The 14,676-nt window shown below is 46.4% G+C and overlaps 3 protein-coding genes across 3 annotated transcripts; 2 read left to right on the top strand and 1 right to left on the bottom strand.

Annotated features, from left to right (window-relative positions):
- The first annotated feature begins 5,812 nt into the window (after positions 1-5,812).
- On the top strand, positions 5,813-7,888 carry FOXG_16430 (chitinase). Its single transcript, XM_018396450.1, has 5 exons — positions 5,813-6,166; positions 6,221-6,513; positions 6,565-6,788; positions 6,850-7,229; positions 7,283-7,888. The coding sequence occupies exons 1-5, from the start codon at positions 6,084-6,086 to the stop codon at positions 7,599-7,601; spliced, it is 1,299 nt and encodes a 432-aa protein (XP_018257344.1). The 5' UTR covers positions 5,813-6,083; the 3' UTR covers positions 7,602-7,888.
- A 517-nt stretch (positions 7,889-8,405) lies between these two features.
- Positions 8,406-9,630, top strand: FOXG_22518 (uncharacterized protein). The gene is made up of 2 exons (XM_018402928.1): positions 8,406-8,781; positions 8,853-9,630. The coding sequence occupies exons 1-2, from the start codon at positions 8,641-8,643 to the stop codon at positions 9,147-9,149; spliced, it is 438 nt and encodes a 145-aa protein (XP_018257343.1). The 5' UTR covers positions 8,406-8,640; the 3' UTR covers positions 9,150-9,630.
- Positions 9,631-10,528: 898 nt separating this feature from the next.
- Positions 10,529-11,754, bottom strand: FOXG_16429 (uncharacterized protein). Its single transcript, XM_018396449.1, has one exon. It carries the CDS (start codon positions 11,679-11,681, stop codon positions 10,629-10,631), a length of 1,053 nt encoding a protein of 350 aa, XP_018257342.1. The 5' UTR covers positions 11,682-11,754; the 3' UTR covers positions 10,529-10,628.
- Positions 11,755-14,676: the final 2,922 nt, after the last annotated feature.

Raw genomic sequence — 14,676 nt, 5'->3', positions numbered from 1 at the left:
CCATCCACCTTGTCTTCTAAGGGTACAGCATGAAAATCTTATTATCGTAATCGTATGGTCTTAGAAGGAATTTGATTTTATTCGGGACTATCAGATGGTTTTAAGAGCAATTAGTCCACGACATTAAGCATATATAATAATATAAAATATGAAAAAAAAAAGGCTACTTTTCAAAGCGCGATCTATGGTCTTGCAAGAGGTAGACTATCGTTGATCGTGAGAAGGTAACCAATAAACTCATATCTACAGCTTCAATATACGTATATATATAACTTATAGAGTAACGTACATGATAAGCGTGCGGGATAAACATTTCTCAACATTACATCTAACGTATATAATAAGCGAGTGCACCAACCAATGTTGTTTATATTGCGCAGTAGTGCTAGGTGAAAATATATATTTTTGTATAACTTGATTGTTCATTAGTGAGATGAGAGTTCTTCTCAGGTTTATATCTCTAAATGATTTCATCTAGGACTTTAAACTTTAAATCTAGGACTTTCAGACTGTTAGTCTGAATCCTGAAGGGAAGGGGGATCCCCGGATTTTCCAACACGCCCCCATCCACCTTGTCTTCAGGGCACAGGAGTCATCGTGGACTTCAGTACTCCAAATAATACGACCTGCTTCCTCGATCGGACATGCACTGACTCGAATTGCTTCTAGAAAGTGGCCATGGCTGACGGCGTTCAATGGTTTAGTGAGTCCGTCTGCTACCTGCTCATGTGTGCTGACGTATTGTACATCAATATTCCCGGCTTCAACTTCTTCTCGGATATGGTGCTCGGTTAACGGAATGTGCTTTGTCCGTTGGTGAAGCTCAGGGTTTCTGCATAGCTTTAGGGAACCCTGATTATCGCCGTTCAGTGGGATAGGCATATGTAGCGGAAGGAACAGTTCAGAGAAGAGGTTCCTAGTCCAGGCTAATTCTCTGGCACACTGGGAGAGTGCTGTATATTCAGCCTCGGTAGTCGATAGTGCCACTGTTTCGTGCCGTTTGGCCCTCCATGAGACTGTAGATCCTTCAAGTTGAACAAGCCATCCAAACGTCGATCTTCCCGTAACAGTGTCGCCTTTCCAATCCGAGTCGGCCCAAGCTGTGATGCTCAAGCGGATTCAGGATCTTTCTTGACGCCCCCAAGCACCAGGCCGTGGTCTCTTGTCTGCTGTAGATAGCGGAGACCTCTTTTGATCATTCGTGAATGTGTTGGTGATGGATTCGACATGTATCTTGAGAGTACCGAGAGTAGGAAAGCTAAATCGGGTCTGGTTTGGGTCATTCCATACATCAGCGAGCCGGTTTTCGAGCTATAGTCTTCTCGTTCTTCTGGAGAAGCCGAGTCGCCATTGTCTCTTGGTTGCAGTGTCGAGAGTGAATTTCGCTCCATCGGGGTCTTGACCGGTCGACAATCCTCTAAGCCGAATTTCTTCAGTATTCTGGTAAAATATGCATCCTGGGAAAGGTAGATCAGCCTTGAGTTCCTGTCTCGGGTTATTCTTACTCCAAGAAAATGGCTGGCGGGACCGAGATCAGTCATTGTGAAGATCTCTCCCAGGCGGGCTTTGTACCCTTGGATTGCTTCCTTGTTGCTGCCCATGATGAGGAAGTCATCCACATATGTGATGATGATCACTCCCGTTGTGGGATTGTGATATACGGCCGTGTCAGACGTTACTTGTCGAAAGTCAAGGGATTCCAAGGCCTCCTTCAGCTTCTTTTGCCATTGCCGAGGCGCCTGTTTGAGTCCATAGAGGGATTTGATCAGTTTGCAGATCTTCTCGGTTGAGAATCCTGGCGGACGGTCTTCTGGGTGTTGGTCGAAATACTCTACAAGCCCTTCCGGCATTTCGATGAAGACTTCTTCCTCGAGGTCCCCTTCCAGGAACGCCGTCGACACGTCCATCTGCTCAATCTCCCAGTCAAGACAGGCAGCAACGGTGAGGAGGATTCTCCAAGTCGCCGCTTTGGCAACAGAGGCAAAGGTCTGGTTGTAGTCAAAGCCGAACTGTTGTTCAAAGCCTCTGACCACCAGCCGCGCCTTGAACTTGTCGAGGTTGCCGTCCTCGTTTTTCTTGACCTTGAATACCCATTTGACGGTAAGTGGCCTATTGTGAGCTTGGTTGCGGTCCAGCATGCGCCAAGTTCCTTTCGTGAGGAGACTGCGCAGCTCACTGTGTATTGCTCTGAGCCAATGCTCCCTTTGCGGACCTTGAAGCGCTTCAGTCATTGTTTTGGGCTCAGTGATCACCTCTTTTCGGAGATCGGGCAGCTTAGCTGATGTCATGGATGTTGTCGTCTGTCCATGCTGAGGATTATGCACCTCAGCATGCTGAAGATTGTTCACTTCAGACCTTTGTGGCCTTGGAGTCTTTGTCTGCTCCGTGACGGACTGTGGCCGGCTTGAGATGGGAGCTCCGTTCTTGCGGATTTCCGGCTCAACATCATGCTCAGTTTCGGTCAGGAGTTCTGTCTCCCCAACCTTTTCGTAGAATTGTACATTTGCAGAACGGACGATCTGATGTCCCTTCCTGCGAGAGGGCACCCAGCAGGTGTAGATCTGTGAACCTTCCATGCATAGGTAGATTCCAGCCTCTCCTCTTGGGCCAAACTTGTGTGATCTCAATCTTCGTTCCTGCGGTATGTGTATCGTGACTTGTGAGCCGCAGATTCGTTCTCCGGACAGATCCGGCTTGTTGTCTTGTCCGGGGAAGGCCTCGTTGAGAAAGCTTTCCATGGGAGTGAGGCCATCAATTGCCCTGGTGGCTGTCACGTTTGTCTTGCGCACCATATCTTCCAGGACCAATGGCCAGAGCTCTATCGGGATTCTTTCCGATTCCATGGTTGCTCTGACTTTGTCAAAGATGATGCGGTTAGAGCGCTCAGCAACTCCGTTAAATTCAGGAGTATATGGTGTCGTCTTGATGATCTTGACGCCGTGAGTGTACTCGAGGTTTTTGAGAGACGCACCATAGAGCTCAGAGCCGCCATCCATTTGGATTGCGTACACTCGGATGCCATACTGAGTTCGTATCTTGGAGATGAGCTGGCCTAGAAGTTCCGAAGCCATCCCCTTCCTCGTGAACGTGTAGGCCCATCTCATTCTATGCCTGTCATCTGTGGCAATCATTCCCCATCGTTCGCCTCTAATGCCCGGTGGATTGACTTTGAAGGTGTCAACATGAATGAACCCGGCCCTGGAGGCTCGTTTCCGTTTATTTCGCGGAGTCCATCGTAGGGCCTTTGCGATGTCGCAGGCGAGGCAGTAATTGAAAGGCTGATGGTCGTGGTGGCCGTCACAGTACATTCCTCTGGTCATTTTGGCAGTCTGTGACACCTGATATGCGTTAACATGGCCGAGTCTTCGGTGCCAAAGGTCGACATTCAGGCATTGGTTTGATGAAGCAGTGTGATGATTGCATGGTTCTGGCTGGAGTTCCGAGACGGCCTGGTTTGAAACAGTAGTCTTTCCGACCTCAGTGTTCACGTACAGACCGTCCCTTCCTATGCGGAGGAGACCAAAGACATCTCCTGTTGGGTCGTACATGTCGTTCCCGTCTATCCAGCCGCCGTTCTTGTATAGCCTGAGTCCTGACATGACATTTACCGGAAACTCAGGGATGAACAGCGTGTCTTTGAGGTTAATTGTGACCTGCTCACCCCATTTGTTTATGAAGCAAATTTTGACTGTCCCCTTACCGAATGGGTACACCTTCCCACCGCCCGTAACGAGGACCGTTCGGGTTGCAGGCTGCAGTTCTGTGAATAGGCTTTGGTCGTTGCAGATGTGGACTGACGAACCTGTGTCGAACAGCCATTCTGCGGTTGAAGAGATGTTATCAAGGGAGACCTTACACGTCTCTGTATTGTCCATAGGTAGCTCGTCTGAGACGCTGTCTTCAAGGATCAGAAAAGATCGCTCGACTGTCATATGATTTGATTCCTTGATATGGAGATTCTTGGTGTTGTCCCGTTGAAGATCATGCTCCATGAGTTCCTTGGCGAGACGGACTGCCCAGTCAGGTCGCTTATCCTTATGGGCGAACCAACAATCATTTTCATGATGTCCTCTCTTCTTGCAGTTCGTGCAGGTATGTTCCTTGTTCTTGCCGACTCGATGATTGGTTTCCTGGCTAGACTTGTTCGCGGCTCGCTGGTTCTTTGAAGATCCTCTCCTCCGGCCACTTGCCTCTTGCTTTCTTGCGGCCGGGCCCTTCCTTCCAGTCTTTTTACTGTGAGCCCAGTACGTGGAGGCAGTACCATGACTGTCATCATCATCTGATGACCTGTTTTCATCAATGAGATCTTGCTGCATTGATCGTAGTGTTGGCGGATGCTCCGAGCGTAGGAGAGCGCGCTGTCTGGCAGTCCAGTCAGGGTACTCGTTCTCGCAGGCAGTCAGATAAACAACCTTTTTGAGGGTATCTGAGATTGGTTCTTTCTGCTCGAGGAGAAGTTTGACGAGTCGTTCAAAGTCGACATTAAATTGTGGAATTGTCTCGTAAGAGCTTGTTTTGATCCGGATGAACTGGTAAAGTGTTGTCTGCAGAAGAACTGGGCCCGTGCCAATACAATAGGCCTGGAGAAGGTTGAACATCTCCTGGGGATTCTCAATCCCGACTAGTTGACTGAGTGCTTCTCCAGTGCAGTTACCTCGGATGGAGACGGCAGCTTTTGCCGCCCTGATCTTTTGATCCATAGTCTGCTGTTCCTCGGGAGGGTAATCACCAAAGACAGCATCTTCGAGGCCATTGATCCGAAGAATGGCCTTCTGAGCTGGGCAATATTGCTCCCAATTGGAGGGGCCGCCTAGCTTGAGCTCTTGCGGAAGGAAAAGAGTATTCTTTTCAGAGATGACCGTGGTACTGTCATACATTGAGGATGGTGTGTGGTCTTGACCTGAAGCACCAGGTTGCGACGATTCGGATGCAGGCGATACTCTGATTGTGTTGCGAGTTCGCATGGTGGAAGGTGGGGCTCGTCGTGACGTCATCTTGAGTTGAAGTTAAAGTTTGGTTCTTTGATTCAGAAGAGAAACCCGGTGTTTGCTAACCCGGGCTCATAACCTGTTGTTTATATTGCGCAGTAGTGCTGGGTGAAAATGTATTTTTATGAAACTTGGTTGTTCATTATTGAGCTGAGAGTTATTCTCGGGTTTATATCTCTAGATGATTGTATCTAGGACTTTGAACTTTAAATCTAGGACTTTCAGACTAACAGTCTGAATCCTGAAGGGAAGGGGATTCCCGGATTTTCCAACAACAAATCAAGGGCACTGTTTCCTCGTCATGCCTCCAGGAACTGTATATTGCCAAGTTCTCCTGCTCTATACCCTGCCTCAGCTGTCGGTTGTAGCCTCAATCGGTGCTAGCCTCAAGGCTGCATAACAGCCTCGAGGTTTGGGCGTTGGCGATCACAGGTCAAGGTAACGTTGCGTGGTGATTAGATGCCATTAATTCATTCACATACATGCGACCCTGGTATGATCTGTGGAACCAATGTCGGCTGTCGTCAATAATAGTTCTGTTGGATCGTGATAAAGGCTGGCGAGGAAGTTGTATCTCATCGTGGTTGTCTACGCGATTTGAATTGCGTAGCGTACACACTACAGAGCCAAAGCCCGGTCAGGTACAGATCTGATGAGATCAAATATTCTCGTTGTATTTCACATGTTGGTAACTGAGGATCACGCTCGATTGTGGAAGTGGTTACCGAGCTCCTTGGTACGTGCTCTTTTGAAGTATGGCATAACACCACGGTGCCTGCTGCGACCTAGCCTATCAGGTGCCAAAGCCGTACGTAAGCATAGTCGTGAAAACCAAAGAAGTCTTGCAGGCGACGGTGGACTGGCAGAATGTCCTTATTGGCATAGCTTATTTTCGCCGCAGAATCTGATATTAGAGCTATCACCATTGCCGATCCTGAAATAACCAGTATGAGTGTTTTGGAAAGCAATACGGCCAACATTGTAACCGAGCTTTTGGCGGTACATTGAGAGCACACAAAACTAATAAGCGCGACTTTTCCTTCTTTTATCCCTTTGGGCACTCTGCCCCTTCAACGTGCCTAAGTCACGCCTGTCATGCATCTCGCTTTGGTCCTCAGCCTTGGTGCTGCCGCCGTTGCCAATGCAGCCATATCGCGAAACATTCTCTACTTTGACCAGTAAGTGCATCAAGTCCTGGTAAAGAACGGTCTTGTAAACTAATGGCTAAACAGATGGCATACTACTGAGTTGCCGCCAAAAAACCTGACTGGAGCTGTGACCCACGTCATGATGTCGTTTGCTAACTCGTCCCTTTTTGCGGCTCAGCCTGCAGGGAAGTACAAGCCATTCCAATCGATCAAACAAGTTCGTCAACTTTTTGACCACGAATTGAATGTCTGTTTATCTATCGGTGGCTGGGGCGATAATTCTGGGTTTGACGAGGGTGTCAAGACCAGTTCGAGCCGCGAGAGATTCGCTAAAAATATTGCTTCCACTGTCGATAGGCTCGGTTTTGACTGTGTAGGTGTGTATTCTGATCGACGAGTCCCCGAAAGTGGCTGACAAACCTCTTCAGATATTGACTGGGAATATCCTGGTGGAAATGGTCAAGACTATAAGCAAGTCCCGAACTGCAAAAAAAGGAACGAGATCAAGGCTTTCCCTCTGCTCTTAAAGGAAATAAAGAATTCCATCGGAAGTAAGGAGCTTTCCATCGCGGTTCCAGGTCTAGAGCGTGATATGATCGCATATACGTCTGGCGAAACACCTCGCATTAATGAGTTTGTTGATTTCGTCAATGTACACTCTCCCTTCAAATTAAACCTACGTGAGAGTTGAACGAGTCTGCTAATCATAAAAGGTTATGACCTACGATCTCATGAATCGCCGGGACCATCACACCACTCACCACGTGTCGATTGAAGGTGCTGCATCTGCTATTAAGAAATACATATCACTCGGCTTTCCCGCCTCCAAGCTTGTCGTTGGCATCCCTTTTTACGCTAAGTGGTTCACTACCAAGAATGGCTATACCTGTAATCAGCCTATAGGTTGCCCTACTGAGCTCCTCGAGGATGACGACGATGGCAGTGATACTGGAAAGTCTGGCTCCATGACATTTGAAGCAGCCAACTTCGCTGAGCGACCTGCCAAGCTGACGACCACTCCCGATAATACTTGCGGTGCGGGCACAAGCTTCAAGTGTGCTGAGGGATCCTGCTGCGGAGGCTCCGGGTGGTGGTAAGTACCTACCTATAGCGGTTACGATTGAAATTGTGACTGACAAGCTGCAGTGGCTCAACTCCAGCGCATTGTGGCACTGGTTGTCATTTCGCTTATGGCAAATGTGATGGTATTGATATTTCTAGCTCATTCCACCAGGCTCTCAAGAACGGGTACACCGATGAAGAGAAGGGCGCGCAGTGGTATTGGGATGCCAAGACACGCATATTTTGGTCGTGGGAAACCCCAGAACTCATCCAAAAAAAGATTTCGTTTCTAGCCGATACATATGGTATCAAAAGTGTTATGGCCTGGGCTCTTGCGCAGGACAGTAACGATTGGAGCCACCTCAAGGCCATGCAGAAAGGCTTTGTAGGTGTAAATACTTAAATCACTTGATACTTGACTAGTGATAGATGGTAGTTTATAAGCTCGGCGGGTGTTTCTAGTGCAATACATAAAGTTTGGCCAGTAGGTTCTCGACAAAGATCTCCTGTTGAGTCATAGATAGACCCGTAGACATACCACTAGGCCTACAGCTTATGGTATGGCAAATCACCTTAGTAGCGAGATGATTGAATGGACACGAGGCACTTATATTTTGTGTATACCCCTACGGCTGGGAAGATAGCGCGTTGTTGCCTGAAGGCTTTTCCATATCCGGCGAAGAGTCAGGCTGAGCATGCATTGGCTATCTTTACTGCACAGGACTTTTCTTCGTTACGCTGTTAATCACTCCATATATAGTCTATTCTTGGCCTTAAATGCATCCCCAAAGTGAGTAGGTTAAAGGTGAGTTAGACTAGCCTCACATATTGAAGGTTACAAATGCTATCCGCACTAGGGCAGAACAATGTCAGCGACTCGCATTTGGAAAAGTAATGAACAGACTCCCAGATCCCGTAGACACATTTATGGGGCAGTATAAGATCAGAAAAGTCTCTATACCTTAGGTAGAGAACAATATCAAGATAAGGCCTCTTGGGGGGATTAGGAGTGGCATTACGGAATACATAAGCACTAGTAGACATGCTGAGAGAATTTTATGTTAAAAGTTGTCTTACAAAACTCCACTAAAATGGAACCAACACCCTCTCCATGAGTCACTCACCGATGGTGCCAGGTGGGACTCAATCTATTCCCCAGTTTCACACGCTAATCCTCCCTCCTAGACTTTGCTTATCCATACGGGCCAAAAGAAAGAGAAGCCTTGACAAAGCGCATTTTCTACTGAAGTTATGGTGACGATTTGTGCCTGAATCCTATTTTTCAAGTACATAGTACATAGGGTGCCTTGGAGGGTTGTAAACCCATGGTCTCGATGACCTAAATACATAAGGTCGTCTAAAGTTATCTCATCCTACCGTGTCCGCTTCCACCTACGATAATAGGATGGCACGGGTTCAATCTCTTTTTAATTTGTCTCATAATGCCGGGCCACAGTGAGTTGCAGAGACTCGCCAGTCAATTCATGGATGAGACAGGAGACAAGGAGCCTCAGTACGTCGAACTTGGTAGGGAACAAGTCTTCCTCTGTGAATCGAAAGGCCGTGAAGCCGGCCATAACAAGGTGAGCATTAACTCGCATGACCTTCGAAGAAGTGTTGTAAAGTGGAACCAAAGCTGACGGGACCAAGCAAGATGGGAGACACCATTACAGTATTTAAGAGGGATGGCGGGGGTTCTCGATCGTCATTGTCGAGCTGTTCGGAAAAAAAGATTTGCTCTAGTGCTGATGGATACGAACTCTCACGGACTTGGAGAAAGCGCCTTCTAACCTTGCTGCTAAGAGTCCGTGGATCATGCGGTACATTTGTATCTAAGATAGTCGATGTAGAGTTGGCGCTCTACAAGACAGTAGTATCTTCAGATGGGGAGGAGAGCAGTAAGCGAGTCTTTGTCGTGTTTTCGACTATGCCAGAAAGGACGAGGAGATAGCTATGGCCCTGAAGGATTGCGGACATTCTTACACAACTGTTGAGAGTATGAGCAGAGCGAAGGTGAAGGGAGGGAACACTGACTTGTGGCCGTTCGCGAGGCACGAGCGTGCGGAGGTGGTTTGGCTCCGGAACGGTCAATCACGAGTTAACCAAGAAGCGTTACAGAAAGATTGCCTTAGAAATGGGACGGAGAATGGAGGGGGGGGTTGTCATGCCATTCATATCGGGTCAGGATGAGGAGTCTTTCTGGTTGGGTTGTCAGAAGGACTCTAGATGCCGTGATCACAAGAGCACATAGGCTTGTCGTGTTCTGCTACTTGAAGCAGCCGCAACGAGATACTTTTAAGGATTTAAAATTCAGCAAGCGTTCCAAATTGAGTAATGGGGGACAAGTGAAATCATTCTTCCAACCAGCATCTGCATCATTTTCTTCAATATAGCTTCTACAGCAAACTGCGTCGATTATACCATCCAGGAGCTTAAAAGAGAGGATGCGCCAATCAGTCAGTCCAACTATAGTACCTGGGTACAAAGTCTCGGGCTGTGGATCACCTCTCCGATGAAAGATATCTGGAGCGCTGCCTCTCTATTTCTTATTCTGCGCTCGGGAAATACCCTAATTCTGCAAATCACCGGTCCTCTGAGCGCCGTATCCTTCACCGGCTATATGAGCTCAGACGAACCAACAAATAGCTTTTGTTCAAAGGAAACCCAATGGGTATGCTACTAGGCAAAGGTTATGCAGAGCAAACTCACGGCCAAAAAACGAAAGATACACGGTTTTCGAGCTACGTTGCAGAGTTTAATGCCTTCTTGCTGCATAATAGTTCTCAGATAGCATTGGAATCCTAAGGAGCGGCCATTACAATATGGTGTCTGCATCCACTCAACCGAGCCCCGGCCAGGACTGGGTGGCAGCTCAACTTCGCATTAACGAGTACATCGAGGTAGACAACACGCTCCCTCCGTACTAGTATTTCCCATCCTCACACGCAACAACAAATATTGCGTCAAGGTTCATGACCCCAACAGCGGTATGTCCCAGAGCTCCTTCATCCTTCAAGCAGATCACATTTATCATTTAGCTTAGTCATCAATTGATAAAGATATAATGCATTGAAGCTGTCACGATGAATCAGGTCGGTGCGTAGGGAGTGGCGTTGCGTCGAAAGTGGATTCACGACTCTACCGCTCCACGCAAGATCGAAGTCTCTCGCAGCAATACCTCGATGACACATCAGTATGCTCGGGAGCGAGACAAAGTATGTTGTCAAAATCTTGGCTTCTTCATTACCTGGGCCTCGGGATTCTGCAGAGCAGAGTAACTCGGCTGAACTATTCTACATCTTGACCATCAGCTTGGAGAGAGGGACGAGGTTGGCTTTAACTTTATCAGGTATTATTTTCGTGTTAATCTAGGCTTTATCTCTTTGCTGCCAATCTATCCAAGTAAAGTATTACATACCAAGAGTAATAATTAGAGTTCGCCGTTGCTAAGTATCCATTCCTTCATGTAGCCATATTTCGGATGCCATAGTATGTTGTTTTTCTTATCAAGGTTCATCCACTCATTATTTGATGAACTATATTTGCATATCGGTATGCGGTTCTCCATTGCATCTCGAATCTCCTTTATCCCTTTCCTCCTGAGAAACTGGCGTGACGTACAAACTAAGTGAGTCGGCTTCTGGTGAAATGCAGAACAGACTTCAAACCTCTTATCTAGGTCTAAAGAATTATTTACACGCGAGTTATGGCATAAAGAGCCGGCGAGCATGACTTTATATTTTGGCATATTGTCTGGGTTCTTCTCGCGCTTGGCCTCTTTATAATGTCCAATAAACTCTGCCTCGGTAAAGCTTTGTAATTGTCCAAAAGTGTATTTGCAAACAGGGTCGTAAGCCCACTCATACACCTTCAACGTGCTTTTATCAAGGTCTATCATATAAGCGTAGTCATAGTCATCGACATCGAAGTCATCCATATCGAAGTCTTTCATAATGATGTCATCGATACCGAGCTTCTCAATCTTGAGCTCATCGAGATCAATATTATGAATATTGCTTTCCGGGGCAAATCGCGGGTGGACAAATTCAAGATTTTTCTCAGCCGTGGGAGTGGAGAAAAATGCCGGGTGGACCAATGTAACTTGGTTCTCAGCCGTAGCGATTGAGATGAGCTTCAGGACAGCTGGACCAGAGCAGGCATCTACATGATCATGCGCCTCGTACAAGCTTGATGGCTCATGGGAAGTGTATTCTGTGCAAAATGACTCCCAGGTCCTAATGTCGTCAAGCAAATCTCCTTTCTGGAGCAATCTTTCCATCTCCCATTTCGCACTTCCATATTGGTCCATAGATATGTATGTAGTATGCTTAAGCCCCTTCTTTAACGCCTTGGTCCTCTTAGGGGAGGATAAAAATTTAAAAATGTAAGCCCCTTGGCCTCCGATACCGCCGTCCCAGCTATAAGTTTGGCAGGCGCGAAACTTTCCTTTGTAATAGATTAATATACAGCTACTAGTGCCCATAGTGCTTTGGAGGCAGAAGTCGTTATGGAGAGATTTTACAATGTTAGGTAGTGACTGTACAAGTTATATAGATGAGTATTGCATAGAGTCTTGCCTCATTAGGTTCCTATTTTACTCCTAGATGATCTTTCATAAATATATATAGCTTTTTAATATAACTATGTTAGAGAAAAACAGAATTTACTTACTAATCAGTGCGTTGGTACTGTATATGTGAGCTATATTGCCAGTTATAGAGAAAGGGATATAATTAATTATGTACTGTACCGTAGTGAAGTGACACTAATCAAATAAAGTATTTTTATCATCCCAGTTTCTGGCCCTAGAGGAGACAACATACTCCAGGACCCGAAGGAACCTTCAAACAAATGCATGAGCATACAGTGGAGTCGACTATGACTAAGTCGAGCATATTTAGATAGCCATTTAGATGGATTCAAGTCTAGTATAAGTTAATGCGGTGTTATTTAAGTATAGTAGATTGATTATGTTATTTACTGTGGTCGGGCCCAAGACTTGCTGAGCTTGATTTCGGGACAGGACGATGACAGGCTACTTGTCCCCTAAGATTCTGGGCTTTTGTCGTGCTTAGCTGGATCGTCTTGGTGGACGCATTGGAGCTACTTATACCCCTTGAAGGGGGCAAAAGAGTCATATTCTAGGTTTACCTCTGATCCACTGGCCAATGATAGAGGCGAGCCAAGGCGAGTATAATTATCTTCATGATCTCACCAAATGGTGGCAGATGATCCCGTATCTTTATCTTACTTAGCGACTTAGCGACAATTGGCGTTCGATAAAGGCCAAACATCTGATCAATCCACCAGTTCTAGATCTCCCTATTGACATGCCCCTCACAAAGACGATCAGTCCTTGCAAGATGGTATTCCTGCCGCGGAAATTCAAGTAGTTAGTTAAGCAGAAGAGTTGCGACCTGAAGCATATTGTGCCCTTTGTCTCGATATTTCGTATGCAGTCTAACCGTACAAGCGACATATCAGGCACTGTAAGATGTCGACATGTATTAAACCAGATCTATAACAACATTAAAAATCACAGGGTCTGGATTCTCACAGAGCGAAATATTGCTATTATGGGACGGCGCTAAGCTCTTTTGAGATTTGTTGGTATAAATAGAGGTGGTTGTTGGTACGATTAACAACTATCTACCTAATCAAAGGGATGTTGAAGCGGGGCAGGAAGTGGGGCATCTTAACAACCAAGATCGTTAGAAGGTCAGGGAACTTTGGGGGCTTGGTTTTGTCGCAAGGTGCAGGCAGCTTAGGACCCTTCAGTGGCCTCTTCACTTTTGATCTTGTGATTTATCTCAACAGGCTTTGGCCGGGGTTTTCCCACTTTCCAGTTTCCATATCTAAGTTCTGTGTGATGACTATAAGCTCTCAGTGTCAGCCATAGGTCCTAACTGTAACTAACACATCTAGCTAGATGCTAAGGACACATTACTTCCTTTATTTTACTTGAACCTCCTTGAACGACCTGCGCCGGCGGTAGCCGGATCCCGTCGCTGATTTGTAGCTCCTCTATTTTCTGTATTCATCGCTCGTTTGAGATTAATAAATAGCTGGAAAACAGTTACATAGGTTTCCAACCAGGGTTCGCTAAATACCTGCTTTCCCTGAAATTTCATCCTATCAAGGGCTTTAGACGGCGAGGCCTTTGACTTTCTTGTTGCTTCAATGGCGCTGTCAATCGAGGCCAAGTCACTATTTTCAAGCATTTCTGGTGAATAAACGGTTTTAACCTTTAACAAGGACTTGAGGGTTAAGGAAGCCTCGTCCCCAGTCTACGATATGGCAGAGAGTGGATGTAAAAGTACGGTCAGCCTGAACGTTTCGAGACGTAGTGAAGTTTCATCAACATCCGGCGTCTTCCTTTCTTCCAACGCCCCCACATGTTGGTAATCTGTTGTCCCGGAAGCAACTACTATTGTATCCGCCGGGCCATCAGTCGAATGTCTCTCAGGAGATACTACTGGAGATTGTTCTGTATTATAAAGCGTCTGCTCTGTGTCCGATCCTAGGGTTCCTGCCCGCCTAAGTGGCAGAATGTGCATATTATCTATACAGTTTCTCGCGTCTATGTCGACTTCGTTGGGTTCGATTGGTTTCATTGCCGCGAGCTGCGATTCAAATCGAGGAAGTTTCAGTAAAGCTTGTTCAATAAGACATCTGACCTTTTTCGCAACTCGCCCCTCGGGACCTTCGTCAGGCTGAGATATATTGTATTTTGGAAAATTAGGTACCAGGTGCACAGATACCAATCGAAGTTCACCTGCACAGATGTCCACCCTAGTTTCAATCTCTTGTAGTTCTGCATGCAGGGCTTCTAGTCTACCATGTAGGAGCTTCCCTTGATTGACGTCGCTCCTGCAATGGTCATACAATAGGTTCAAGACTTCGCTATTCTTGTTGACTTTTGTTATCAGATCAGCTAGCTGACTATTCAGCTCACGGCCTTCATCTTTCAATTTTGCGTTAAGTGATAGATTGTCGGCTTTCGCTTTTCTTAACTCATCTTTTAATTGCTCATTGTCAGTTTGGAATTTTGCAGCCTCACCCTGTGCCCTATCCAATCCGGCTTGCAGTAAAGCGACAGATTGCCACAATTCCATCATTTCACTTTGCTTGTCTCCAATCCCAGTTTCAGAGTTACTTGAAAAGCGTGTGTTCTCTTTACCAACGAGTGTATCTTGCTCCTGCGCGGGCATCATTTGGTGCATAGAATCGATCTCAGATTTCACAGTTGATAAGAATTGCCTCAATTCACCAAGGTCTTTGGTTGTGTTCCATAACTCATCCTCTTCCCTTCTAAGCCTTTCGATTTCTTGTTTTCCTGTCGCCAGGTTGCACTCTCTATCATTTCTTTCAATCTCTGCTTTCAATCCAGAGATTATGTCTTTCAGACATTCGATCTGACTCTCATATGGCTACTTCTCACCTCATGTAGTTCGCCAGGCTTGTCTCCCGCCTAGGTA

Source organism: Fusarium oxysporum, chromosome 14 (assembly GCF_000149955.1).
Source record: "Fusarium oxysporum f. sp. lycopersici 4287 chromosome 14, whole genome shotgun sequence".
NCBI classification, from domain to species: Eukaryota; Fungi; Ascomycota; class Sordariomycetes; order Hypocreales; family Nectriaceae; genus Fusarium; species Fusarium oxysporum.
Note: the sequence above shows the minus strand (reverse complement) of the source record. Positions and strands in the feature narration are given on the sequence as shown.